General features: G+C 49.0%; 1 protein-coding gene across 1 annotated transcript; it reads left to right on the forward strand.

The window, feature by feature from the left end:
* The first annotated feature begins 4,998 nt into the window (after positions 1-4,998).
* NLRP5 (NLR family pyrin domain containing 5) lies at positions 4,999-23,059 on the forward strand. Its single transcript, XM_040634373.1, has 10 exons — positions 4,999-5,055; positions 5,875-7,580; positions 8,579-8,749; positions 10,295-10,462; positions 12,503-12,673; positions 14,975-15,145; positions 17,227-17,397; positions 19,395-19,565; positions 20,872-21,042; positions 22,627-23,059. The coding sequence occupies exons 1-10, from the start codon at positions 4,999-5,001 to the stop codon at positions 22,757-22,759; spliced, it is 3,090 nt and encodes a 1,029-aa protein (XP_040490307.1). The 3' UTR covers positions 22,760-23,059.
* The last annotated feature ends 4,805 nt before the right edge of the window (positions 23,060-27,864 follow it).

The following is a 27,864-nucleotide window of genomic DNA, read 5'->3' on the forward strand; positions in this document are numbered from 1 at the left end:
GGGTGGGGGGGGGGGTAGACTACAAGTCCAATAACACAGCATCTTGAAAATAAATTATTTTATATAAAAATTTATATTAAAAATAATAATAGCAAAGCAGAAGCAATTCATTTTAAAGGGGACAGGGGTAAAAATAATCCAGTTAATCATCGTTGTTGAAGTGTCGTGTGGTCCAGAAAGTCATGACTAGACATGGGGAGACTAGGTAGGAGGCCATTCTGGTACCCCATGGGAGAAAGAGTGGTGTCTTGGGCCAGGGTGGCAATGGCTGTTAAAGAAAGTACACATGCAATCAGAAGATGTTTCAAAGCAGACACACTGCTTTTGTAGGACTTAATGCAGAGAGCGGATATGCCATAATGGATGATGCCCATGTTTCTGGCATGAGAAAGTGGGTGGATGTGGCTTTTGTTTTTTTAAGATTTTATTGTATTCCTTTTGAGAGAGCACAAGCAGGGGCAGCAGGAGAGGGAGAAGCAGACTCATTGCTGAGCAGGGAGCCCGATGTGGGGCCCGATCCCAGGACCCCGGGATCATGACCTGAGCTGAAGGCAGACGCTTAACTGACTGAGCCACCCAGGCGCCCCAGTGGTTGGGGTTCTATTACCTCATCCCAAGAAACACTGAAAGAGATGTTTTGCAGCAAGTAGACTGGAGAAAAAGTGGTCAGTGTTAGAACTCGTAAGTTGGACACCTCTATTTGGATAATTCAGAGGCCTCTAGTGAGTAGTTAACTAGCTAAGTTCAAGAGAGGGGCTGAGGATGACTCTTGAAGATAAACTCTTGATAAGCACAATATACTGCCTCATCGTGTGAATTACCCAAGGCCAGACGGCAAAAACGGGACTGGACTTTACAAGTTCAAACTCCGAGCGCTCTTTATGACAAGTCTCTGTTGCTTCACTGTGCTGGTGGCCCTGGAGGATCTGACTGCATTGTCTCCATTACCAGCTAGTCCTGGAACGAACTAAGATCCTGAGGCTCGTCTTGGTTCCCCACAGTAATTTGGGCAGGGGATGCTCTCACCCCTCATCTGGGTAATTGCTATGACTTTACTGAGACTACTGTGTCCTGTCCTCTCTGTTGCAGGATATTCACTGAATGAAATACCAGAAAATTCTACACGAATGAAGAACGACCAAGAACCAAGCATGAAAGAAGTGCCAGGTCAGTGTGGACGTGGTGGGAAAATGGATGTGTCTAAAGCCACGTGGTGATTAGTTAGTGGCCCATTCAGGACTCGAACCATGACTTCTGATAGTCCAGTGTTCTTTCCAGTCTGGCATCCTGTTGTTAGCTGATTGTCCTGCGTTCTGAGGATCTAGTAATCATGGTCTTTCTTAATCTAAGTCCAAGAGAACTCTGTGATCTTCAAGTTTTCTTACAGCTCTCTGGGTTCCCATCTTCAGTCCAGGCAACTTCATGACTTTGCCAGGACAAGCTCCACCTAGGGATCTGTTTTGGAGGCTTTGCTGGTGAGATCCAGATAGCATGAAACCAGATTCAATACAACTCCCCACATATTTGAGTGCTGGAGACATGCCAGGCACTGCTATGGGTACTTATGTTACATCCGTGGACAACGTACGTACAAATCCCCTGCATTTATGAAGCTCATAGTTCAGCAGAGGGAAAGGGAGACCAGCAAAAGGGACCACAGCAGTGAAGCCAAAACAAAGAGGGAAAGATGCAGGCTTGCGCAGACAACAGGCATTCCCCGCTGTTACCCACACTACAGCCTAGTCGCTTTTTAGTCTGACTCTTTTTTTTTTTTTTAAAGATTTTATTTATTTATTTGACAGAGAGAGACAGCCAGCGAGAGAGGGAACACAAGCAGGGGGAGTGGGAGAGGAAGAAGCAGGCTCCTAGCAGAGGAGCCTGACGTGGGGCTCGATCCCAGAACGCCGGGATCACGCCCTGAGCCGAAGGCAGACGCTTAACGACTGCGCCACCCAGGCGCCCCCTGACTCTTTTCTTTCTCTACCTTCCGTCCAATGAATCAAAATCCTAGGAGATCTACATCTGAAATATAACCCATTTCTATGTGTTTCTACCCATACCCTGTATGAGAATCATTTCCTTTGCATCTCTTATCTGGTTCCACTCTGGTTATATGCAATCCATTCTCCATACAATAACAACCAAGGTGATCTTTCAGAAATTTACATCTAATAATTGACTCTTCTGCTTTAAAAATGCTCAAGTCGTTTTCCATTACATTTGTCATAATTGATTGTATCATTTCTTAAATATAATTTACAAGACTAACACCACCATTAGGGCTATTCTTCAAATACTGTAAGGTCATTCCCACATCACCTAAGTCAAATATGTACTTAGCCACATTAGGAAACTATTTTTTAATAAGTAGACGTAATGATTATTCTCGATAGGTGGTAGCTATTACATGCCAGAGGCTGTACTATTCCTCTACCAAAACACCTGATTTAATCTTCAGAGCAAATCCACAACATAGGAACTACTATCCCAGCTTTACAGATAAACATACAGAAGCCTGTAAGCCCAGCAAGTTGTCTAAGACCTCATAAGTGACAGAATTCCCATTTAAATCCTATGTCAGACTCCAGACATCCTTGGTTCTTATCCACCAGCTTTTATCCCTCATTTTAATGTCTTGCCTCAAGGTCCCCAGTGAATTAAAAGCAGGAATGAGACCAGAGCCTCCTATCTTCTGATTTTGAATCAAGTGCTCATTTTACATACCGTCAGTCTCTCTAGCTGAGCCAGCGGCTGCCATGTTTCCAACTGGTCCTGGGATGTGGGTCTGGGCCTTTTCTGATTTGGATACTTATGTAATTCGTCCTTCCTCTCTTTTTTGCAGGAACTCCACAAGCTCTAGAACAATGTGGTGCCACAGCAGCAGAGACAAAAGAACAAGGTAAAGAAAACGGATTCACCTTTTTTTTTTCCATCCTGGAAGGAAGCTGGGTGAAAACCAGTCTATGGAGTTTGGGTGGCAGAGGAGTCCATGGTCCCTTTGCTCATCAGTCTCTTTCCCAAGAGCTCCTAGAATCATCACCAAGGACAGAGTCACATATGTTCGCTGTGATCATCGACAGTCACTGGGTATGAAGATAAATTCCAAAAACCTGAGACTCTGGTGAATTTGGGCATCAAGCACAAGTTCGTTTGACAGGTGCTAAATATAGAGACAAGCGCGGGCACGTGGTTTGGTCAGAGTTACTTGGCTAGTGGTGATCTTTTTTTCCTCAATTCCTTCTGTCAACCTTTGTTTGGTGAATACCCACCATCTGAAGAACGGTGACAGCAAGATGGTGGTAAAATATCTGTATATGACCATGTAGACTTACACGTTAACCAAACCAAACAAAACACAAAATGAAGATGAGGTCCCGGCTGCCATGATCCTACGAAACGGCAGTTGACCAGTCAAGGAGGTGACAGCAGGCTTTCCTGAGGAATGTCACTTGAGCCTCTCTTATTGAGCTGTAATTCATGTACAGTGCAGTGTGGGGTTTCTTCGTACGTTCACCGAGTTGGGCAGCGATCACCATTCTCTTATTCCAGGGCATTTTCCTCTTCCCCAAAGAAACCCCAAACCCATGGTCACTCTGCATCTCTTCTTCCCCAAGCCCTATGCAACCATCATACACTTTCTGCCACTATGAAGTGGCCTGTTCTGGATTTTCATATAGGTGGCATCCTACAAGTGTGGCCTTTCATGACTGGCTCCTTTCACTTAGCGTAATGTTTTCTGTGTTCGTCCACGTTGTAGCACATACCAGCACTTGGCGAATCTCTACTATCCTGTAGTGCAGATAGACCACACTTTCTTTATCCATTCATCACACGATGGGCATTTGGGCTCTCTGGGCTTCCTGGCTATTGCAAATAATCCCTCTGTGAACATTGACGTACAAGGAAGTGCTGATGGACGGAAGCGCTTTGACTTCTGAGATATTTAATACAAGTTGTTGTTTCAGGTTTCAGAAAAAAATTTCAGGAGTGGCTCCCACCTTTCTAGTTGGACAGTGTGATCGATGGTGACGCCAGGAGTCACTGACTTATTTAACGTTCAAGCTGGGCTTTTGTTCCAACTCTACGACCTAACCTATATTAGTCTCGGGTGCATTATGTAACCTTTCACTGGACAAACGCTTGAAGACCCAGTAGTTGCCAGAATTGTCCATTTTCAGCTGGGACGAGTGGTAATAAATACCAAGATTGATGGCCTCTCTAGAATAATTGCCACAGGCCAGGTGCTGGTCTCCAGATCTTATGATTATGCCATGGCACCCTACACTGGTCTCATAAGGGAGGTATTAATATCCCCATTTCATAGATGAACAAACCACCATAGAAGGGGAGACGGGGCTAAAATTAGGTTTACGGAGAAAGCAATGAGCCAAACATCAGTTCCAAAGGAAGTTCACAAATAGAAACTTTTTTTCTAATTATCACTTATAGGACACGTATGAGAGGAGTTTCTGGTTGGAGGTAAAACACGAGTTTTTGATGTGTTGAATTTGAGGTCCCTGTGACACTTTAAGGTGGTGAGCTTGACACGAGAGCCTGGGATCTTGGGGAAGAAGTCAGTGCCACAGAGGGAGATTTGGAACTCTAGGTCCCAGATGTGATTTGAGTCCATGGGAGGAGAGGTGGCCGAGGAAGACCTGAATTCAACTGCAGACTTACCCTCCTGGGGCTGCCTACCCTTTCTGAAAACCTACAGCCCAGGAGCATATTCTGTCCTTTGAGGGTAATGCATCGGTCTGAGCTCAGCAAATAGAGGTTGTTCAGATCTCAAGGTCTGCTTCCTGTGGTTTTAATACAGGTCTCTTAATACCTGTCCCTGATACACAATAATGGAGTTTAAGATTTAGAACTTCTCTGTAGAGACTTTATGTAGAGATAGTAATGGCCTTATACACCTATACCGAGAGAGTCTTGCTACCTTTCTTTAAAGATAATACTATTACCTGCAAATGTAAAGACCCAGGATTGGAGGGGTTTTTCATGGTACTGAGTACCTATCAGATGTCAGAGACTATTGAAGAGGCTGGAGGTATGGAGGTAAAGTTGTTTCATACAACTTAAATCACAGTCTAGAGGCTAGACAATAACGGGATGCATAAAAAATTGCTGTTTAAGAAAAGTGCTGGGATAAAAATAAAACCAGATCATGGGAAGGAATTATGGTTTTTTAATGACAATGGTGACCATTAATCATTTCTGCCAGGCCCTGTGCAAATAAATTTTGAAGGCACATTCTCTCTTTCACATCCTCTTCAAGTGTTGTGATAAATATTTATCTCATTGCCGACATGGGGAAACTGAGGCTCAGAAACTGACACCATACAGTAGAACATGGAATTTCAAGCAGGATCTGTCTGACTTCAAGGGCCATGCTTGCCTCTTTGGGCAGAGCAGGATCCCCATGCGTGGAGGTCTTTCTCCGCGGTAGCCCAGAGCCTGGAGATGCACGCCTGTCTCGCAAGCCTAGAACTCAGGGCCATGGCGCACACATCCTCAGCTCCCCCAAGCCTCTCTGTCTTTCAGAGACCACATTGGAGTGTTTGGCGTAGACTATTCATTTAACAAATACTGGAGTGTCCGCAGGGTCGAGGCATTATCATAAATAATAAAGACAACGGTAAATAACAAAGTCCCCGCGTAGAGTCTACTGAGGGGAGAAAGACAGTAAGCCAACAAAAACGTAATGTGGCAGGTAGTAAGTGCTGAGAAGAAAGATGGGGCCAAAGGGACAAACAGAGCTAGCTAGCAGGCTGTTCATAAGCTTTGAGGAAGTGATCTCTGAATGAGGGGTGGAGCCAGTTATCAGCACACTGCTAGGAAGGAGCAAAAGACTGATTCAGGGTCCATTGGTTCTAGGTCCAGGGTTTTGGGGTTTGTTCTGTTTTGCCTTTTCCTAAACTCCAGACTTTCTTCAAATGTTGTTTCCTGTTTTTCTTCTCTCTTCAAGACCTGTCCAGCTTGGGCCGTGGAGGTAACACGGGGGACTACCAGGGCTATGTGATGACAAAATTTGCTACAAAGTTGGATGAATACCCTGGTTTTGAAAAACTTGCCTCTCACTGTCCAGAAATGCAAACGTTGCTTGCTGCTTTTGATCCAGACCAGAGGGGCTTCCAGCCTCATACCGTGGTTTTGCACGGAAAATCAGGAATCGGGAAATCCACTTTGGCTAGAAGGGTCCTGCTCTACTGGGCACGGGGTGAACTCTACCAGGGCATGTTCTCCTACGCCTTCTTCCTCCGTGCCAGAGACATGCAATGCATGAGGGAGGCCAGCTTTGCAGAGTTAATTTCCAGAGAGCGGCCAGACTTCCAGGTTCCAATGATGGACATCATGTCCCAACCAGAAAGGCTCTTGTTTGTCATTGATGGTTTCGATGACCTGGACTTCGCCTTCCAAGACGATGACACGAATCTCTGTGAAGACTGGGCAGACAAACAACCCACGTCTGTTGTGATGTGTAGCCTGCTGAAGAAAGTCCTGCTCCCTGAGTCCTACCTGATGATCACCGTCAGAGACACGGGCATAGAGAAGCTCAAATCCATGCTCACGTCGCCCCGTTACCTGTTCGTTGGGGGCATCTCCGTGGAGAAGAGGATCCAGCTGTTCCTTCGGCACACAAAGAACGAGCATCAGAAGACGCAAATCCTGCATTCAGTGGTGGCCAACCACCCCCTGTTTGACGAGTGCCAAGTCCCCGTCGTGGGGTCGATCATCTGCGAGGCTCTGAATCTGCAGGAGGCATCGGGAAAGAGCCTCCCCCCTACCTGCCAAACCCTCACGGGCTTGTATGCCACCTTCGTGTTCCATCAGCTCACTCCACGAGATGCACCCCGGCGCTGTCTCAACCAGGAAGAGAGAGCCGTCCTGAAGAGCCTGTGCCTCGTGGCTGTGCAGGGAGTGTGGAACAGAAGGTTTGTGTTTTATGGAGACGACCTCAGTGTTCACAGACTCCAGGAGTCGGAGCTCTCTGCTCTGTTTCACATGAACATTCTTCTCCAAGATGGTGGCCACGAAAGGTGCTACACGTTCCTGCACGTCAGCCTCCAGGAGTTCTGTGCCGCCCTGTACTACGTTCTGGAAGGACTGGAAACGGAGGGGAATCCCTACCCTGTGTTCATGGAGAGCCTGAGGACTTTGGTGGACCTCAAAGAGATCAGCTCCAATGCCCACCTGCTCCAGATGAAGCGTTTCTTGTTTGGCCTCATGAGCAAAGAGGTGACGGGGGCTCTGGAAGTCCTGCTTGGATGTCGCGTCCGCCTGGCCGTGAAGCAGAGGCTTCTGAGCTGGATCTCTCTGCTGGGGCAACAGGCCAGCACTCCCGCCCCACCAGACTTGCTGGACGCCTTCCACTGTCTTTTCGAGACTCAAGACGACGAGTTTGTTTGCTCGGCATTGAACAGCTTCCGTGAAGTGTGGCTTCCGATAAACCGCCGGATGGACTTGATGGTGTCCTCTTTCTGTCTGCAGCGCTGTCAGTATTTGCAGAAGATTCGGATGGATGTCCGTGAGAGCTTCTCAAAGGAGGAGTTCACTGAGGCACAGGCTCTCACTCCCCAAGGGTGAGTCCTTCATTTTATTCTTTTTTTATTTTGCCATTTTAGTCTTTTTTTGTTCCTATCTTTATTTTATTTTCTTATGCTCAATTGGCCGACATATAGTACATCATTAGTTTTTGATGTGGTGTTCGACGATTCATTAGTTGCATATAACACCCAGTGCCCATAACCACATGTGCCCTCTTTTTTTAAGATTTTATTTTTTAGAGAGAGAGCACAGCAAGGGAAGGGGCAAAGGGAGAGGGAGAAGCAGATTCCCCACTGAGCAGGAGCCCGATGCAGGACTCGATCCCAGGATCCTGGGATCATGACCCGAGCCGAAGACAGATGCTTAACTGACTGAGCCGCCCAGGTGCCCCTTCCTTCCCGTCTTTATGGAGATATAATTGACGAACGAAAATTGTACATATTTCAGATGGACACCCTGGTAAAACGATCACCATGATTAAGCTAATTAGCATATCCATCACCTCACATAGTTACCATTCTCTCGTGTGTGTGTGTGTGTGTGTGTGTGTGTATGCGTGCGTGCCACATTGTCTTTACTATCCCTCAGCCATCAGTGGACATTGAGGTTGTTTCCGTGTCTTGGCTGTAGGGAATGATAGTGCACAGATGTCTTCAGGGTCCTGATTTCAGTGATTACTGGATCATACAGTAGCTCTACGTTTAATTTTTTGAGTGACTTCCACTGTTTTCTGCAGCAGCTGCACCATTTTACACTCAAGGGGGAGTTAGATCTAAGGGCAACCCCACTGAAGATGTGGTAACCCCACATCACCTCGGTAGGTACCCCACGGGCTGTTACGACATTCAGGAGGCAGGGCGGGTGAGTGTGCGTTCAAAGCACAAAGCAGCATCACTGAATCGGCCTCGGGACCTCCGAGGCCATCCCCGTGTCGCCAGAACAGACTGGTTATGTCCCCTGACACTGTCATGACAGTTGCTCGTGTGGAACCCCATCCCGTGGAAGCCAGTGTTGATCTCCTTCTCCAATGTAGGACGCCCATGAGGACCCTTGCCCATGAGTGCTGGGACAGTCTCTGCTTTGCGCTCAGCACCCACCCAAGCCTGCGCCAGCTCGACCTGAGTGGCAGCGTCCTGAACGAACGGGCCATGAAGACCCTCTGCATGAGCCTGAGGCAGCCAACCTGTAAAGTACAGAGTCTGATGTAAGGCTATCCGGCCCCCCGTACACACCCCTTTGTGTGCCTATGTCACTGCTCTCTTCTCCCGCCCACCAGAAGAGACCCATCTAAGAATGTGGGCGGAGGGGATAACTGCTGTGGAAGATACAGGAACCAAGTTCCCAAAAGCTCACAATAGGGAGAAACTAAAGACCCTGTGAAGGGATTATCGAGGCAGGTTCATTCACTCCGGGTATTGAAGGATGAATAGGAGTTGGTTAGAGACAAAGTTGCAGGGAGCTCATTGCAGGCAAAGGGGTAGAGCGTGAGGCCATTGCAAGGTCAAAGTACTTGACTTACGGGAGGCTTTCAATCAGTTCTTAATGCTTTTAGGGTCATTAACAAGGTAACAAATATTTGAATACCCAGTAAGGTCCTGGGCCTGTGGTAGGCCCCAGGGTACTCACCAAGCACCTGGAGTAGGAGGGGAAGCGCTAGTTCTGCCACAGACAAAGGTTCTGTTCTGGACTCTTCCCTCCAAGACCGCTAGCAGCATATGCGACACCCAAGACTAGAGCGAGTGGCCTTCTCCGTGCAAACATCTTCCCCTTCTTGCCTCTTCGATCTCTTCCCTCATTCGTTTCCGTAAGCTGGACTGTGCCAGGGAGGCTGGCAAGGCCAGAGTCTTGACAGTGCCCTGTTCACCTCTGTCCTGCACCAAACCCCTCCACTGGCTTTACCCTGGTGCTTCCCCCAGGAACCCCTGCTCTCAGCCCTTGCCCTGCGGCGATGAGCCTGTCTGTGCCATCACCGTATAGAATGCAGCAGTAACGCGTCATAATGGTAACGAGATTCGGTGTTACAAGGGTTTTAAGTAAATCCTCTGATGCCTCTTCAACTTCCTATTTCCCTAATTACTCACAAACTTCCCATGCAATGACATGTATATATTGGCAAACGACTGTTTTTAATCCCAATGGTGTCACGATCTATATATTCTTCTGACATTTGACCTTTTTCTCCAGCCTGAACTTGACCATATCTCTTTATCGTTCTGTTCTTTTTAAGATTTTAAGTAATCTCTCTACCCAGTGAGGGGCTCGAACTCATGACCCCGAGATCAGGAGTCACATGGTCTTCCGACAGAGCCAGCCAGGCGCCCCTGTGCTCTGTCCTTAATGGACTGACTGTATGTCATTCTTCAGCATAACTCTCTCGTTCAGCTCTTTGTTGAGTGTCTGTCTCCCCACGAGATCAAACTCCGTGGGAACGTGGAGAATCCGCATCGCTTAATACTGCTTCCAGGGCCTGATGCATCCTAGATGCTCGGGATTGTTGCTTTCAGATTAAATAAACGTGGGGCCCCGGCTGGCTCAGTGGGTGGAGTGTGCAACTCTCGATCTCGGGATTATGGGTTCGATGCCCACACTGGGTGTAGAGTCACTGACAAGATCTTAAAAATCTTTGAGATTACGTAGACGCAAACAGTGACAGGTAAGAGAGCTGGAATGGGAGAAGAGGGGAACTGGGAAAATTGGGATACAGCTGTCACCTGTGTCGCGCGCGTATTTTCTGCTTTCTCTCGGGTAGATTTAAAGGGGCGCAGGGTACCCGGGGCCTTCGTCATCTCTGGATCACGCTCATTACCAACCGTAATATTAAATACCTGAACTTGGAGAGCACTCACCTGAAAGCTGCGGATCTGACAATGGCCTGCGAAGCGTTAAGACACCCCAGCTGCTTACTAGAGTCTCTGAGGTACGTCCTGGGTGTGGCTTCTGCATTTCCGGTTTTGCCACTGTCGTCTTTCCTTTTTAAATCCTTGTTCACAGCAAGCTGCAAACCTATCAGAGAGAAGAGGGCAATCTGGAGGGGGTGGTGGTGGTTGCGCAACTGTGTGTAGGCACTCCACGCCTCCCCTCTGCACGTACAGGTGGTCGAGGTGATAAGCTTTATTATGCATCTTTTACTACAATGAAATTGTAACTTTCCATGTTCGTAAAGATAATAAAAGAATTAGGTGACAGGAACCCTTGGGGCAATTCTCTCGGTGTTGTATCTTACGTGACCACAGTACAACGTCAGACCCAGGATGTTGACACGAACGCGTGGATGTCCTTCTGTGTCTGTTTGTCACGAGTAAGATTCATAAAACCACGCCATGCCCACGATCGAGTGCCAAAGCCCTGTTCCCTTTTTCCAGCCACACCATCCCTAATCCCTGGAAATAACGGATGTTTTCCATCTCCATGATTTTGTCATTTGGACAATGCTTGATAAGTGAAATCATACAGTATGTCCCTGTCCTGAGATTGGCTTTTTTCTTTTTTTTTTTTTTAATTTGTTTTGGTGGGGTTTTTTTGTTTTTGTTTTTGGGAGGGGGGAGGGGAGGGAGAGGGAGAGAATCTTAAACAAACTCCACGCTTAGTGTGGAGCTGGATTTGGGGCTCGAGCTCACAACGCTGAGATCGGGACCTGAGCCAAAATCAGGAGTCAGATGCTTAACTGACTGAGCCACCCAGGCACCCCCAAAATTGGCTTTTTTTCAATCAGTAAATGCCCCTCAGATCCACGATCCATGTTCTTCTGTTGGCAATCGCACATTCATTTCTCGTGCTGAGTACCATTCAGTAGGACAGAGACAGCACGGTGAGTGTAGACATTGACCTGTCCAGGGACGTTTCGGTCATTTGCAGTGTGGGGCTGTTACCGCGGTTTGTAGATCCTGGGCATGGGTTTTGTCGATTAGACTAACTTGGTCTAACAACACTGCCTCCGCATGCTTACGGTACGCTCGAGACTGAGAAGCTCTGTTTTGAGCTTTAATTGACACAGAGCAACTGCGGACCAGTATTTCGCTTTGCACCACACACATTTTTGCTCTGTAAACTGCGAGCTGCCATCCCAAGCCAGGGTCATCGAGATGACGTTCTGGAGAGGAAGACAAACAATAAGCAAGTGCAAACAGTCCTGAGAAAGAAGGAAATCCTGCCATTTGCCACCACATCTCTGGACCTTGAGGACACTATGCAAACTGAGATAAGTCAGAGAAAGACAAACACCATATGATCTCACATATGGAATCTTAAAAAAAGCTGAACTCATAAAAACAGAGTGAAGCGGTATTTATCAGGGACTAGGGGGGTGGGGGAAAGTAGAAATATGTTGTTGAAAGGTCCAGACTTGCAACTAGTAGGTAAGTAGGTCCTGGAGACCTAGCACGCGGTATAATAATTATAGACAACAATATTATAAACAGAAAACTTGCTAAGAGACTAGATCTTAATTATTTCCACCACAAAAAAGCAATAGCGACGTGACCTGATAGAGATGCTAATACTACAAGGGCAATCATACTGCCATATATAAATGTCTCAAACCAGCATGCTTATACCTTAAACTTATACAATATGACATGTCAGATATACTTCGATTTTTTTTTAAAGAGCAACTATATGGTGATCATTGCTATGCATGAAATAGTGCTGCAGAGGGGGATTCGGGTGGGGTGGGGTGGGGTGGGACAGGCACCGTTCAGTAAGGTTGTGAGCCTGGCTAACTCAGTAGAGGTGACATTCAGGAGACCCGAATGAAAAATTGAACCACATAAAGATGTGGGGTTGGGGTTGGGGATGAGGGGGGTGGTGCAAACACAAGGAAGAGCAAATGCTCAGACCCTGAGCCTACAGCCAACAGCTTCCAGAAGTCAGCAAAACAGCTGGAGTCGCTGGTGCACAGGGAGATGGGTTGTTTTGGGGGGAGAAATGAGAACGTGTTTCACGTTGTTTATCTCTGCAGGTTGGATCACTGCGGACTAACCCCTGCCTGTTGCCTGGTGATCTCCCAGATCCTTGTTACATCCATCAGCCTAAAATTTCTCAGCCTGGTGGGAAATGAGGTGGCAAACGAGGGGATAAGATCTCTCTGCGACGCCCTGACAGCCTCACAGGGCGCCCTGCAGAAGCTGGTGTGAGTTGCACTTTTTTCCACCAGGGTTCCTTTCTCTGAGCTGATGCAGCCCAAATGGTGGGGAAGGAGGGAGGGGAATTAGTGGGTGCTTCTTCCTCTCCCACTCCCCCTGCTTGTGTTCCCTCTCTCCCTGGCTGTCTCTCTGTCACATAAATAAATAAAACTTAAAAAAAAATACGTTTAAAAAAAAAAGAAAGAAAAAGAAAAAAGACCCAGTAAAAACATCTGTGTCTTTGCTACCAAACTCTGAACAATATAAAAATCTAGGTGTAGTAGGGAGGGCACGTATTGCATGGTGCACTGGGTGTTATACGCAACTAATGAATCATCGAACTTTACATCGGAAACCGGGGATGTACTGTATGGTGACTGACATAATATAATAAAAAATCATTTTAAAAAATCTAGGGGAGAAGCCAAATGCGTAGAATCAGAGAAAAGAACGTTGGCTGCCAGGGATTGCGGCTGGGGAGGGAAATGGGGAGAGGTTGGTTAAAGGGTACAGACATACGGTTAAAAGACAAGTTCTGGGGATCTCTAACCATTCTGCTTAGAGTTAGCAGTGCTGTGTTATATACTGGAAAGTTCACCGATGCCAAAATAAAGGAGCCTTAGCTTATGGCCGGAGCTGCCGTCTATGGCGTCCTTGAACACCAGGCTCTGTGCTGAGTGTTCTAGTCCCATTAATGCCATCTTCACAACCTGCCAGGTAGGAATTATTTTCACCCCATTCGCAGATAAGGAAAACAGAATCCAGAAGAAGGGAAATCTCTTGTCTAGAGTCACATAGGGAATAAAAGGCAAAGGCTTTTTATAAATAAAATAAAAGGCTAAAACATGAGCTCCAGTTTGATACCTAAGGCTTGGAAATCTCCCCCTTGATGACCTACAATCTGGGCAAAGTTGTTTCCCCCACCACTCCCAAAGCATGCCGTGTCAATAACATCCCTCTTCCATGGGGAGTTTGAGTCTAAAGTCATAGCAAAAAGTGAAAACAAAATGGCACAAATTATCCTTTAAAGTCCTGAGGGGGGCGGAATCACATTAGAAGCCAGCATACCTTGTTCCCTCAGTCTGTATGGGAGAGAAAAACTTTCCCTCTAACCTCTTAAGTTCAATGTCTGAGGCCTGCAAATTAAACTGATGATTTATAGGAGAAAGGGCATACATATTTTATTGATACTACTTTTTTTTTTAATGTGCAGGGAGGCTTCCCAGAAAAGATGTGAGAAACCCAAAGAAGTAGTTAGACTCAAGCTTATATATCATTTTAACAAAGTTATGCTAAATTGTGGAGAAGTGACTAGATAAAGGCGTTTGGAGCTTCTAAGGGCTGAAAAATTGTGGGTACGTGACTAGGAAGTATATGAGGGGACCTGATAAAGGTTATATGATGACTCATGTCCGTGCCTTGTCTGTCTCTGGTGACAAGGGTCATTCTCTCGCTGGTACGAAAGAGGAGGGACACACGTACAAGGGAAATGCATGCCCTGTTTTTAGGAGATGAGGGACAGCACAGAGCCCTTCCTGTGTCTGCTTTTTTGGTTACTTTCAGCTTAAGTTCATCCTTATGCCAAGATGGCATATTTCAGGCTTATATATCCTGACCCCCTTCTAATCCAACCCAGCCAGTATTTCTTTTTTTTTTTTAATTTTTTTTATTATATTATGTTAGTCACCATACAGTACATCCCTGGTTTCTGATGCAAAGTTCAATGATTCATTAGTTGCATATAACACCCAGTGCTCCATGCAATACGTGCCCTCCTTACTACCCATCACCAGTCTATTTCTTCATCGAAATAAATCACCATCAGTAATATGGAGTAAATGCTTGTTTTTGCACTGGTCTAAGCACTTGAGATGTGCTAATTCATTTAACTCTGCCAGAATCCCATGAGAGAAGTACTATGGAATTCTTGTTTTCAAGTGCTGTTGTGTATTAAGCTTGGAGGAACAGATGGAATAGGAAGGTCACCTTCTAAATAGGGAGGTCCCTAATCTCGCCCACACCTCACACCGTAGCACATGTGAGGAGCAAGGACACCTGGATGGGGAGCAAGGTGGCCTTGTCCGTGTGTCTCCCCTTGTGGGTGATGGCAGATCTAGTCACCCCCATTATTTAGAATATCGGCATTGGGTTTGCAAGTTAAATGCAAGACACAGTGTGACATCACCGCGTGTCTGCAAGGGCTTGGTCAGTCTTGGGGCGGCATTTCTTTCCCTTCCTTGCAAGGGAGGGAGGGAGGGAACCTCCAGAGGAGACCTCATCCTTTCGTTCCTGGGGCTCTCTCCTTGCAGACTGGGGAACTGCGGCCTCACAGCTGCCGGCTGCCAGGACCTGGCCTCAGCCCTCATCAGCAGCCAGAGTTTGACGCACCTGTGCCTGTCGAGCAACAGCCTGGGGAGCGAAGGCGTGAATCTGTTGTGTCGAGCCATGAAGTTCCCCAACTGTGAGCTACAGAGGCTGATGTGAGTCCCGCGCGCGTCCCTGGGAGGTCTGCATTGCTTTATCACAAACAGCATGTACCATTCGCCAAGCTCAAAGCAGTGCGAGCACAGTTGTCACCACGAGGGAACAGATAAGGGCTGCATCCTTAAGATAAGGAGCCGATTTCCTCCTTCCATGGAAAATTCCATCTCTGCCCATTTTCTTACAGTGGGAAGTCATCGTTCATCCAGATACAGGCGGTTCTCGTTATTTCTTGCAGTTATGTTCTGTAAAGTCACCACAGACACCAAACCACTGCTCCCGGGGAGGCACAGGGTTGGGTTCCTGCGAGCCTCTGGTCCCATTGTCACCAACCAACCAGGACCTAACCTTGGGTTTCCGTTGAAAGACCCCTTGTTTAATACGTATTGTTGACTCATTCACCTTGAGCTCAGGGCCGACCTCGCCATAGCTCGTGGCTGAATGAAGCTCATTGATGAAGCATTGTCTCTACTCACACAGCACAGCCTTCCTGGGCACAGGAACGCCGGACAGCACTTTAGCTCCCCAAGTTAGCTCCTCACGTTAGCCCCTCATGTTAGCCCCACTTCTTACACAACAAAATCACCAACAAAAACCACAAGAATGTGAAAAACGTGGCACTAACTGGATCATGAAAAGGATACTTGTTTACAATGAATTTGAAGCGAGTTCAGCCTCAGCGGGGAGCTAGATATGTTTCTCTGCTCTGCACATGCATGCGTGTCCGTGAAGGACCACGAGCACCACGAGTATGGATTTGGGGGGTAGAGAATAAATTTTAGCAAACAGACAAACGTGCAAACACAGAATCCATGAATAATGAGGATCGGCCATATTCATTAAGCACCTGCCGTGGGCGAACACTGCTGGTCACTAGTGAGGCAGAGGTGAGCCACGTGGTCCCTAAGCGCACTGAGCTTAGGTTCTGGTAGGGGGAGCTGGATAACTGAGGTTTCCGGATGCTGGTAATGGCGACACAGGGTTGGCGGCCACAGAGGTGGTGTCCCCGCACTCCAGACAGTACCACGCACTCAGCGAGGGGATGCCGTGTACTCCGGCTAGCGCACAGCAAGGGGTCTCTCTAACTGCTTTAAAAACTGCTACCCCATTGCCAGGTCACTCTTCTAGCCTACGTCTTTGGTCTGGTGGTGAGAAGAAAAGATTCGTTACACCTGTTCCCCACTCTCAGCCTGCCTTGCTGGGGTCACTTTACTTTCTGCCATTTCACCCCGTTGACAGATTAGTTCACCAGTAACTATAAATAATTTTTTAAAAATCAACATATGTTAATGGTCTACCTGTAGCCAGAAATTCTGTGAAGAATATAACTTCAATTACAGGTCTGCCTTGTGGGTTCCAAGGTTCCTTGGTGAATAAGTGACGGGAAGAGGCTGAGTATGGCAGACAGAACAGTGACCCCCCCCCCAGATGTCCACGTCCTAATCCCTGTGAAATGTAAACTCCAGGGCAAAAGGGACTTTGCGGGGGTGATCAAGTGAAGGATCTTGAGATGGGAAATGATCTTGGATTATCTGAGTAGCCTGATGGAATCAAAGGGGTTTTTATGAGGGAAAGGAGGAGAAGTGGGAGAGGAGAGGTGGAAACAGGATATAATGGCTGACTGCAGTCCAGGAGCCAAGACTACGAGCACCCCATAAAAGCTAGAAAAGACAAGAAAACCGATTCTCCCCTGGAGCCTCCAGAAGGAACACAGCCCTCCTGACACCTCGATTTTCACCTCAGTGAAAATCCGCTGACCTCCAGATCTGTAAGATAATAAATGTGGGTTTTAAGCCACTGAGTCTGTGGTAATTCGTTACAGCAGCAATGGGAAAGGGACACATCGAGTACGAAGGAAAAGTCACAAGAGGGTCTCGAATGGCATCCGGCGCGTGTGCTATGCCAGACGTCACCCAGGCACTTCAGGGCCGTCCTGTTACCCAAGCCGAAACCCCCCGCAGTGCCCCTTACGTAACCCCCTCCCAGAAGAGGAGCACACTGAGGCCAGCAGAAGCAGCTTACCCAAGGCGATGCCAAGTCACGGGTATGACTGTCCTCTTTCCCTTGTGTGTGCCCGCAGACTAAACGAATGCGACCTGGATGTCGCCGGCTGTGGCTTTCTTGCGTTTGCACTCATGGGCAACAAGCATCTGACACATCTGAGCCTTAGCAGGAACCCCGTGGCAGACGACGGGGTGAACCTTCTCTGCGAGGTCCTGATGGAACCATCTTGTCACCTCCAGGACCTGGAGTAAGTTTCGATGGTTGTTGGGGGTCAGCTCCACCATATTGGGGGCTGGGGTTCCTAGAAAGTCCAGAGATGTGACCAAAAATTAGTCCTTGAGTCAACTGATGCTCACGTTTTCACATGTTTGCCACAGTGAGCATGGGAAGGACACGGAAATGAGTCCAGACACGAGCCCCACGGCAGGATTTTTGGAGCTTAGGTCACCCTCGATTTCTAAAACCTGTTCACGTCTCAGAAGACCTCTTCTTGCCCTAAGTTACTCTTCAGCTGTTCATTCTGTGTGTAGGGTGGAGATGGAAGGGCTTTCTCTCAATACCCTCTCCCTCTGGGGCTCAAATTTCTTTACCTTTTATGGAAATGTTTCTATTTAATAAGAGTCTTCCATCCTTAAACAGACTATAGGAAAGTTAAAAGATCTCAATGAGCAGAAATAAATCTCCAATCTAACAACCAAGCAGTAGATGCTGTTGATACTTTGGCAAATTCCTCCTGGATGCGTAAGTGTGACAAAGAAAGGATCCCAGCTGTTACCACTGAAAGCATTCTTGCCACATGGAGGCACAGGGCTTTAAATATTTCACGTGTCTGGGCTCATGCAGTTCCCCTACCGATCATTGCCAGGGGAAACCGGAACTCCCCAGCAGCCAAGACCTTGTTTTGGTCTCACGTTCTGTCCCTTAAGGACCTGCAGACCATAATCGTACACAAAGTACGGTATGCTATTCCATTTAATGATACATCATAACGTTAAAAATCCCCTAAAGCTGGGGGCGCCTGGGTGGCACAGCGGTTGAGCGTCTGACTTCGGCTCAGGGCGTGATCCCGGCGTTATGGGATCGAGCCCCACATCAGGCTCTTCCGCTATGAGCCTGCTTCTTCCTCTCCCACTCCCCCTGCTGGTGTTCTCTCTCTCTCGCTGGCTGTCTCTATCTCTGTCAAATAAATAAATAAAATCTTTAAAAAAAAAAAAATCCCCTAAAGCTGGACACTGAGCCTACGTCCAGTGTTTCAGTTATGCGTACTTTCTACATCTTTGTGCGCTTGGTAGTATCTTCTTCTCAATTACAAAAGTAGAACCAATAACCAAAAAGTAGGGCCATTGTAATATCTCTCCTTCCCAGTGATAAACAAAAGAAAGGAATTGGACAGAGATCATAGCCCACAGATCTGAGTGACCCCCCCCCAAGTATTAATTCCTGTGTTTGTTTTCATGAAATGGGCATTTCGAGCCCTACTTTTGCATGGTGCAGAAACTAAAGCTTAATCACTAGGAGGTGCCACTTCTTTGGGGTGAAGTGCTGAGGGATCATGTGGTCCTACCGTCATCACTGATCCTTGCTGGCATCTGAGGCTTGGCCATTCCCACCTGATCTGCAGGTGTGAGCCCTGACAACTCTTTCTCATTCTTGGTGTGAACGCCTCGTGAAGACCGACTCTCTTGCCCTCAGTGGGACCCTTCTATTCTCAGCTGTAGATAGGAGACCATGGAGCTGTTCCCATCATCTCTACTCCGATGAGTCATCCAGCGCGTACTTCAGGGGCCTTCTCCGCCCCCACCCTCCCCACTCATCCTGGGAACTGAAGCACAAGATGCCTCTCCTTTCGGACCCCACACCCATCTAGCATTTCAGTACCTTCTGTCATCTTTCTCACCCTCTCAGGGACTCTACCAACTTCTCCTCCTCACTTGTGGGTTTTTTTCCTGTGTCTTTCTCTCCATCCACCAGGGAGAATCTTTATCCCAGCTGCAGGTGGGAAGCAAGGTCTGATGTGCTCATTTCTTTTTCCAAAGATACCTCCAGCCACGTCCCATGCTTTCCCCACCTGCCGCGATCCTCCCTCCTCACCCGAGCCTCTGGGTGCTGCACAGTCTAGGCCGTTCTCAGGGACGGACAGAGAGGTTCCCAGGGAGGAAGGAGTCAAGGAAAGCCCCACTGATGTTTCTGGGCATCGTCCCCCTCTAGCACTCTCCTCAAATGACACGGGCTCTCCTCTTGCAGATTGGTGAAGTGTCATCTCACCGCTGCCTGCTGCAAGAAACTGTCCCGTGTGGTCGCGAGGAGCAAACAGCTGAAGAGCCTGGATCTGGCCGTGAACGCCCTGGGTGATGACGGCGTCGTAGCGCTGTGCGAGGGGCTGAAGCACAGGAGGGCTTCTCTGAGGAGGCTCGGGTGAGTTCCTGGGGTGAGTTCCTGGGGTCCCCTGTGTGAGGGCTGGGAGAAGGGAAAGGGGGGCCTGAGTGTGAAGTTGCTGAACAAAGACGGTGTTCCACCTGTCACGATTCCACGTGAACCAGCCTTGTTCTTCCTGGTGCTTAAGAAAAGACCTCACCCCCTTCGAACCAACCCAAAGCCATTTCATAGGAAAGCCCTGGATGTTCCTCCATGAAACGACTCAATATCTGTACCCACATTCCCTTCTCTCTGAAACAAGAGGAAGAACCCCTCCTGTTGCCAGGTTAACCTCACACATATCGGGCATCTATGAAATGCCTTCTGCCATCACCGAATTACCTCCCCCCGCCTCCTTCCACAGCCTCCCTAGTAGAGACTTCCTGCTCTCATAGATGCTTAGATATTATTTTAGAAGCAAAACCAATAATAACAATATGCTCGATTCGATCCCACCTCACCGTCTAAGTACAGGCGGTTAAAACCACTTAAGCACATCCCATGACTTGTTACTCTATCACAAGAAGTTCCCAAACACACAAAAGCTAGACTGATTGGGACATTACAAACCTGCATGCTCACCACACAGTTTAAATGATCGTCTGTATTGTGCTCCATCTGGTGAACCATTTCCTAGCGAGCTACAGTTCGTCGCCCCTGCTCTGACTATCTCGTCGCGTGACTCCAACATGGGAGAACACGGCTACCGTCCAATTATTACATCTAACAAAGTTGTTTGGCCCCCAACTGCTCCTAGGATAAAATCCTAAATCCTTAATGTGACCTGTGACCTAAAAAATGTCCAGCCTCCTCTCACAACACGGCCTCTGGCTCCCCTGTGGCCGTCCGGTTCCCTGTCCGTGTCTCAGACATGCCCCAGCCTTCCTTCCGCGAGGGCCAGGTACGTGCAATTTCCTAAGACCTCACCGCTACTTCCTCACCCGTTCGCCTGGCTTCCTTCTGGTCTCTTGGGTTTCAGGTGAAATGCAGGTTCTCAGCAAGTCTTTCCCGTGTGCCTTGCTCTGTTCCCTGGTTGCAAGCGCCCTCCCCCATTATCTTTCATTCTTTCCGGACTGTCATTAAGTCACCCAGCAGCTCTTAACAGGAGATCCAGCAGCAGCGGTAGCATCACGGCCTGGGGATCCGTTAGAAATGCAAATGTCCGGGCTCCTCCCCAGAACAGCAGAACCCGAAACGCCAGGAGCAGAGCCCACCCCCCCATCCTAAACTTGGCCGTGAAAGTCCAACGGGTTGCGGGGTCGGTCGCTGAGTTTTGCTGGCGTTTCTTGGCGTGTTGGCCCCGCAGGTTGGAGGCGTGTGGACTGACTTCCGGCTGCTGCGAGGCCCTCGCCTCGGCTCTCCTCTGCAGCCCGCGCCTGACCAGCCTGAATTTGATGCAGAACCACTTCAGCCCCGGAGGAATGATGAAGCTGTGTCCGGCCTTCGCACACCCCACGTGCAACCTACAAATAATCGGGTGAGTCCCTGGCGACCGTCTTCCGAGAGGCCCACCTCCTTCTGCAGGCATGCTGGTCGGTGGAGGAGCACTTTATCCCGGAAGCGGAGATGGGGTTCACCAACCCGATCCTTGATTCAACCACCATGTGCCCACTGTGTTCCGAGCACCATACTGGGGAGACAGGGCTGGAGACTGAGGCAAGGCGCCTGATATCATGGGGCTTACTTCTGGTTGGGTTTAGGGAGAATGGAGAGACAGCACAAAAATCAGATGTTTATCCTGAAAAGGCTAAAAATAGAATTTCTATATGATCCAATTCTGAGTCATATACCCAAAAGAACCAAACCCAGGATCTAGAAAAATGACTTGTGCACCCACGTGTACAAAAGCATCACTCGCAGCAAAGGGCAGAAGCGGCCCCGGCATCTGCTGCCGGGTGAACCGGTGAACGAAGCAGGTGATCAGCCACATGGTGGAATAGCGCTCAGCATTCAAACAAAAGGACGTTCTGACGCCTGTCACAACATGGGCCAACCTTACGGTCCTTGTGCTCAGCGAGGTCGGTCAGATGCGAGAAGACGAATACTGCACGATTCTACTTAAGTGAGGTCCCTCGAGCAGTCAAATCCATAGAGACACACAAGGTAGACAGTGGTACCAGGGGCTGGGGGGAATGGGAAGTCGGTGTTTATGGGGCAGAGTCTTAGCTGGGGAAGATGAGAAGTGACGAGATAGAACTGGAGATGGCCGCACAACAGCACTAGCGTACCTAACGCCACCCAAATGCACCCTGAGAGACGGTTAAGACGGACGGCCCATTGCGGTAGGTTGTCCTCTATTTATTTCCACGGCAAACTTGCCGATGGAAAACTGCCTCTGTGTGGCCCAGCTTACAGTGCTGGGGTTTGTGCCGGGGTCAGGTGTCAGCATATGGCGATAACAGGGTGGGATCTGAGGGGCAGGATGGATTGGAAGGCTTGGCTCTGTGGGTCCAGAGCTCTCAGTGTGGACAAGGAGAACTGTCCCAGTGATCTCTTTAGCAAATAAGCTGGAAAGGCAGAAGACTGAGCTGATAGAAAGCATATTTGTATCAGTGACTCATGTAGCTTTGGACAAGCTCAGCCTGTGATCATGGGACTTGGCAGCTGAAGAGTCAGACCTAGATTTTACTGATGGACCTTGCAGGAGCATATTTTGCTATCTGCAAAATGGAGACGATGCTGTGTTAGCTATTTGAAAACCGGTTTCTCCTTCCCAAGAATAGAAGCTTCATGAGGGTAGGGACTTTGCCTTGTTCATCACTGGGCCTCCAAACCCTGTAACGGGACCTGGCACAAAGCAGGTTCTCAGGAAGGAGCTCGTGGCTGGATGAGTAATGGTGCCTGCCTCGTAGGACGTGGTGAGGGGCAGACGCCCATGAAAGCCCAGTGGAGCACCTGGTACGTGCCTTTCCATGTAGGGGTTCACTCTTGCTCTGTGGAGCACCTCGAGAGTACGAGAAGAGGTTTCAGATACTTGATGGGGTTTCCAGGGATTTTTAGGAAAGGAGAAGCAGTCAGAAGCAAATTCCCAGAGTAACGTGTCTCCCTTCCGCCTCCCCAGGTTGTGGAAATGGCAATATCCCACTCAAGTAAGGAGGCTGCTGAAGGAGGTCCAGCAACTCAAGCCACAGATCATAATTGATGACAACTGGTATTCTTACGATGAAGATGACCGGTACTGGTGGAAAAACTGAAAACAGGAAACTCCCCCCTCCCCCCCCCACACACACGCACTCTGACGGAGGAACATAAAAGCAGTCTTCTGGGGCAAGCTGTCCCCAGGAGTTCCCTCTCAGAGATGGAATATGAGCTCTGGTTCTCACAAAGCCCTCACTGGTGGCAATTCTCATGTGTCCAATATAACTTGGTTGTTGCATTTGCCTCTGACATAGGCTGTGACCTTCCAGTCCTAGGATCTCCGTACCTATGAAATGTCTGTCTGACCTCGAAGCATATAGAGAAAATCAAATAAAATAAGCACTGAGAGCATTTGGGGAATAAGTACCATGTGACCTTCTTGACAGTAGGGATATGGTCCAAGAGAAGGGTGGGAGGACTTAGGTCCTAAAAGTGGCCCCCAAATGTTGATGATACAAAAAACAGGGTGGATCCAGCCTGGGTGGATCCAATTAGCGGCTTTACACCTGGTTGGGTAGCTACTTGTTGCCATGGCTACAGAACAATCAGTCTCTTCCTCGGAAAGTGGGAAATGCGTGTGGTCTCACGATGTGTCCTTGTTATTAGTCCTTCCGTTTATTGCTCTAGTCCACGGTGATGGTCGCTGACACGGGGTGTCAGGCTCTACTCAAAGCACGATCCACAAATTAACTCACTTGCTCTTCAAATTCAAGCATCGTTGTTTCAAACCTGGGAACGTTCTAGGCTTCTTCCCTGTCGGCTCAAATTAGATGGCGATCGGCCTGCCTCCTCCCGGCCCTGAACGCGGCTGATGAAAAGTTTATGCCGAGCGTGGGACAAATGTCAGCTCTGTAGTTTCCTCGGGCTCGCGTCGCTAGCATGACCTGCAATCCGTGATGTCTCTGCAGGAATACATTTTAAACACATGTTCTGGAATATTCAGACTGTACAGTGCTTGTGCCTGGGAGCAGCGGGGCATGGTCTGTGTGAAGTGAATGGGGGACAGGTGTCACGGTTACAGCTCCTAAATCAGAGACCCCCCAGTCTTCCGGATACGGGCGCTGCCACACAGGACACGTGACCACCCGACCTACAGATCCGGCGAGGCGGCCCACTCTTGCTCGTGTTAAATGCTAATAAAGCACCACTATCGTAGTCTTTTTAAAGGAATATCGCCTTCCACGGAGCCAAGAAGACCTAGCCCCTGCCTTCCGTGTTTAATGGTGTCCCTAGAGCACTGTCTGCTCCTCTCTCCCCCTGACCATACACATGTCCACTTTGGAAAACTGCCCAAAGAGGAAGATCAAAGAGAGAAGGCAGTGAGTTTTGTGCTCAGACCTGGCTCTCCTAAATGATTTTGATGACACAAGACAAATGCCAACCTCCATCAGCCTTTGTCTCCTTCTCTGTGAAATAAGGAAAACAGCACCTACTTTTCATGGCCAGTTTGGGAAGATGAATTCCTGGAAGGCTCTCAAAGCTAGAACATTCATTCCACAAATACGTTACTGAATACATACTCCTGTATCTACGGCCGTTCACAATATTGTCACAAACTTAGCAGCCTGAAGCACATTACCTCACAGTTTCGTGGGTCGGGCGGCTGGGTGTGGCCTGGCTGGGTCTTCTGCCTCGGGGTCTCACAGAGCCACAATCNNNCGGCGGGGGAACCTCTTCCAAACTCCAGTGGTTCCTGGAGGCGTTCGTTCCTTTGCAGGTGCCAGACGGAGGGCCTCGGATTTGTCAGACAGAATTCCCAGCTCCTTGCACCACGGCCCCTTTGTATGGCAGGTTGCTTCTTCAAAGCTAGAGGGTCTCCCTGCAAAACAGACTAACAATTTCACATTATTCCAGAAGTGACGTCCCACCAGCTTTGCCATATTCTGTTGGGGAGTAAGTCACAAGTCCTGCTCACACGCACAGGGAAGAGACCCCACAAGGGTATGAAGGGCTGAAGGGATCCTGGGGCCACCTTATCGTCTGTCCGATGCTCTGCCCTATGCTCTAGGGGGAAGCCACTCTCAACTCACTTCTGCATGTTGGAAAGGGCAGCTAATGTCTTGCCCCCGCCCCCTCCCCAGCCAACTCCAAGGGTAGAGATGAAGTTACCTAGTTGGTAAGGCCAGAAGGAGGACACCAGGCCTGTGTGGCTGAGCCCCTCTGGGCAGTCCTTCCAAGCAGCCTGTCCTTAGGACATGTACACTCTGCCCTTCTCCATGCACCAAGCTTCTGGGACTCTGATTAAGGCAAACTGTTGGGAATCTGCAAACACGGGGGCATTTAGGTGACTCAGTTAAGTGTCTGCCTTCGGCTCAGGTCATGATCCCAGGAACTTGGGATCGAGTCCCACATCAGGGTCCCTGCTTAACAGGGACCCTGCTTCTCCCTCTCCCTCTGCTCCTTCCCCTTGCTCATGCTCGCGCACACGTGCGCTCTCTCTCTGTCAAATAAAATCTTAAAAAAAAATCTGCAAATACAGGCCATCAGACCAACGGAGCTTTGAGTAATAGAGGCGACATCTTGATCTATATCTAACTCCTGATTTCTCATTTGATTCCAAGTTCCAAAAGGAGGAGACAAGGTGCAGATTATTCTTAGAAATGCCCAGGGCCTGTGTGCTGGCCGCTGGGCCAGGGCTGACAGTTCAGCAGCACGCAAGACCGACAAGGTCCGGGGGGGTGTGGGGGAGAGTCACAAGTACACGCTGCAAATGTCCAACCAGCTCATCCCACCAAGAGTCACGTTAGCAGGAGCGCGCCGGCTGCTTTTGACTTTGCAGCCTGAGGTTGGTTTTGGGGCGTGATTTACATACAGTAGAAATTTCCCTCTGTTTAGTGTACCGTTCTGAGTTTTGACGAGCAGTTGGACGGCCGTCACCAAAATACACAGAAGAGTTCATCTTCCCCCAAAATCCCTCATGCCGTCTTGTACCCCACGACTCTTCCCCCACAACCTCCCGGCACGGCTGAATCAACCGAACCGGGAAACAGCCTCCCGCCGCGTCGTTACCGAGCGCAGCCTAAGGCATCAGCACCGATGTGGCTTGGGGTGGGGATGCCCGCCTGCCCTTCCGCGGCGCTGCGCGGCCCGTGAGCCTCCCCCGATGCCCACTAGATGGCAGCAGAGCACCGTCTCCTCCTCCAGGAGCCGCTGCACGGCCCGCCCGCGCGCGTTTTCATCCTCTGCACTGTTAGCACAATTGTGGGGAGAGGGGGGAAGGAGGGCTGTCCTGTGCGTGGGAATATGCTGACAGCAGCCCTGGCTTCTACCCACGAAGACGCCAAGGCCACCCGCCTGCCCCCAGTCGTGACAACTAAAAAGACTCCAGACGCTACCAGGTGTCACCTCTGGGCACAAGCGCCCTTGCCCGAGGACCGTCCGTCTACACGAAGCAGGGGACCTCCCCTGAACCCCAGGGGGTCGGGCTGCTCCACAGGCAACCCCATGCCAGCACACAGGGCTGAGGACACCGCCACTGCTGGCTTCTACAGGAAAGGGACAGCCGCGGACCCGACACCCCAGAGGGTGGCGGCATTACCCACAGTTGCCAAAACCGTGGGAGCAACCAAGGTGCCCTTCCTGGAGGAGGCAAATGCACAAATGAACTGTGGCCCGTCCAGATAACGGAATATGCTCAGCGCCAAAGAGAAACGAGCTGTCAAGCCAAGACATGGAGGGAACGGAAGTGCACCCTACCAAGTTAAAGGAGCCCAATCAGAAAGGCTGCACACCATACGATCCTAACCACAGGGCGTTCTGGAAAGGTCAAACTACGGAGACCGTAAGATGACAAGTGCTTGCCAGGGGCGAAGGAGGCGGGCGAGGTGAGCAGGTTGACTTCGGGCGGCAAAACTACTCTGACTGATGCTAGAATGACAGATAAATTCGTCCAAACCAGCAGAACACGCACCACCGAGAATGCTCCCTGATGTAACCTACAGGCTTCAGACGACAACGGCGCGTCACTGCAGGTTCATGGGTGGTAACAAACGCACCGCTCTGGCCCGGATGTTGATGGGGGGGGCGGGGGAGGCCGTGCGTGGGTGGGCCAGGCGTTAGGTGGGAAATCTCTGCACCTTCCACAAATCGTGTGAACCCAGAACTGCCCCGAAAAAAAATTAAGTCTATTCTTTTAAAAAGAAAGAGTCTGGCTGCAGAGGTCTTAAATTCTTGGGAAAACCAACTCAGGTCCTTCCATGGTCTGGGAGCCTCTGTGTCAGAAATGGTGTTTCTTCATTGTTTTGCCACAGACGATCATGATTAAAAGTTGAACGGGGAGCAGAGAGACAAAAATCAGAAAGCTATTTTTACTGAAAGAAAAAAAAATCTCCTTCTATAACTGTTATGGACTGAATGTCCGTGCCCCACCCCCCCAAATTCAGCTGTTGAAACTCTATTTCCAATGTGATGGTATTAGGAGGTGGGGCCTTTGGGGGGTGATCAGGATATATGAGGTTATGATGAGGTCATTTATACTTTTTATAAAGTAAAATTAACATAGTTCAGGATATTTTGTTAATTTTGTGGTTAAACAATCTTACAAAGTTTTAGAAAAATGGTTGGTTTTGCATTATGTGCATTTTACTTCAATAAACAAAAAAACCAAGACCTAACTCAGATCCATGCATTGAAATGATATGAAATAGGGGCGCCTGGGTGGCTCAGCTGGTGAAGCGTCTGAGTCTTGATTTCAGCTCAGGTCATGGTCTCAGGGTCACGATCTCAGGGTCACGATCACAGGGTTGTGACACGGAGCCCACATCGGGTTCCACACCCAGCGGGAAGTCTGCTTGATATGCTCTCTCTCCCTCTCCCCCTGTGCCTCCCCACCCCCCACCCACACTCTTGCTCTAAAATAAATAAATCTCTTTTAAAAATTAAAGAACTGATTGTACTGATTTCAAGAATCCAGACAGTGGCAGCAGAGACCAGCGTTTTCCTAGAGGACCCTAGGAAGCTCTGGGAGAGGAACCTCAACCAGATTGACGGAACATTTCTGCACTGTAGAAGCCTATTGCTAAACTGTTCCGGGGAGCGCCTGGGTGGCTCACTCCGTTAAGCACCCAACTCTTGGGCTCAGCTCAGGTCATGATCTGGTGGTGGGATCGACCCCCCCACCCAGGCCAGGGCTCCGTGCTCAGCCAGAGTCTGCTTCAGATTC

The sequence above is a fragment of the Ursus maritimus genome, unplaced genomic scaffold (assembly GCF_017311325.1).
Source record: "Ursus maritimus isolate PB19 unplaced genomic scaffold, ASM1731132v1 scaffold_19, whole genome shotgun sequence".
NCBI classification, from domain to species: Eukaryota; Metazoa; Chordata; class Mammalia; order Carnivora; family Ursidae; genus Ursus; species Ursus maritimus.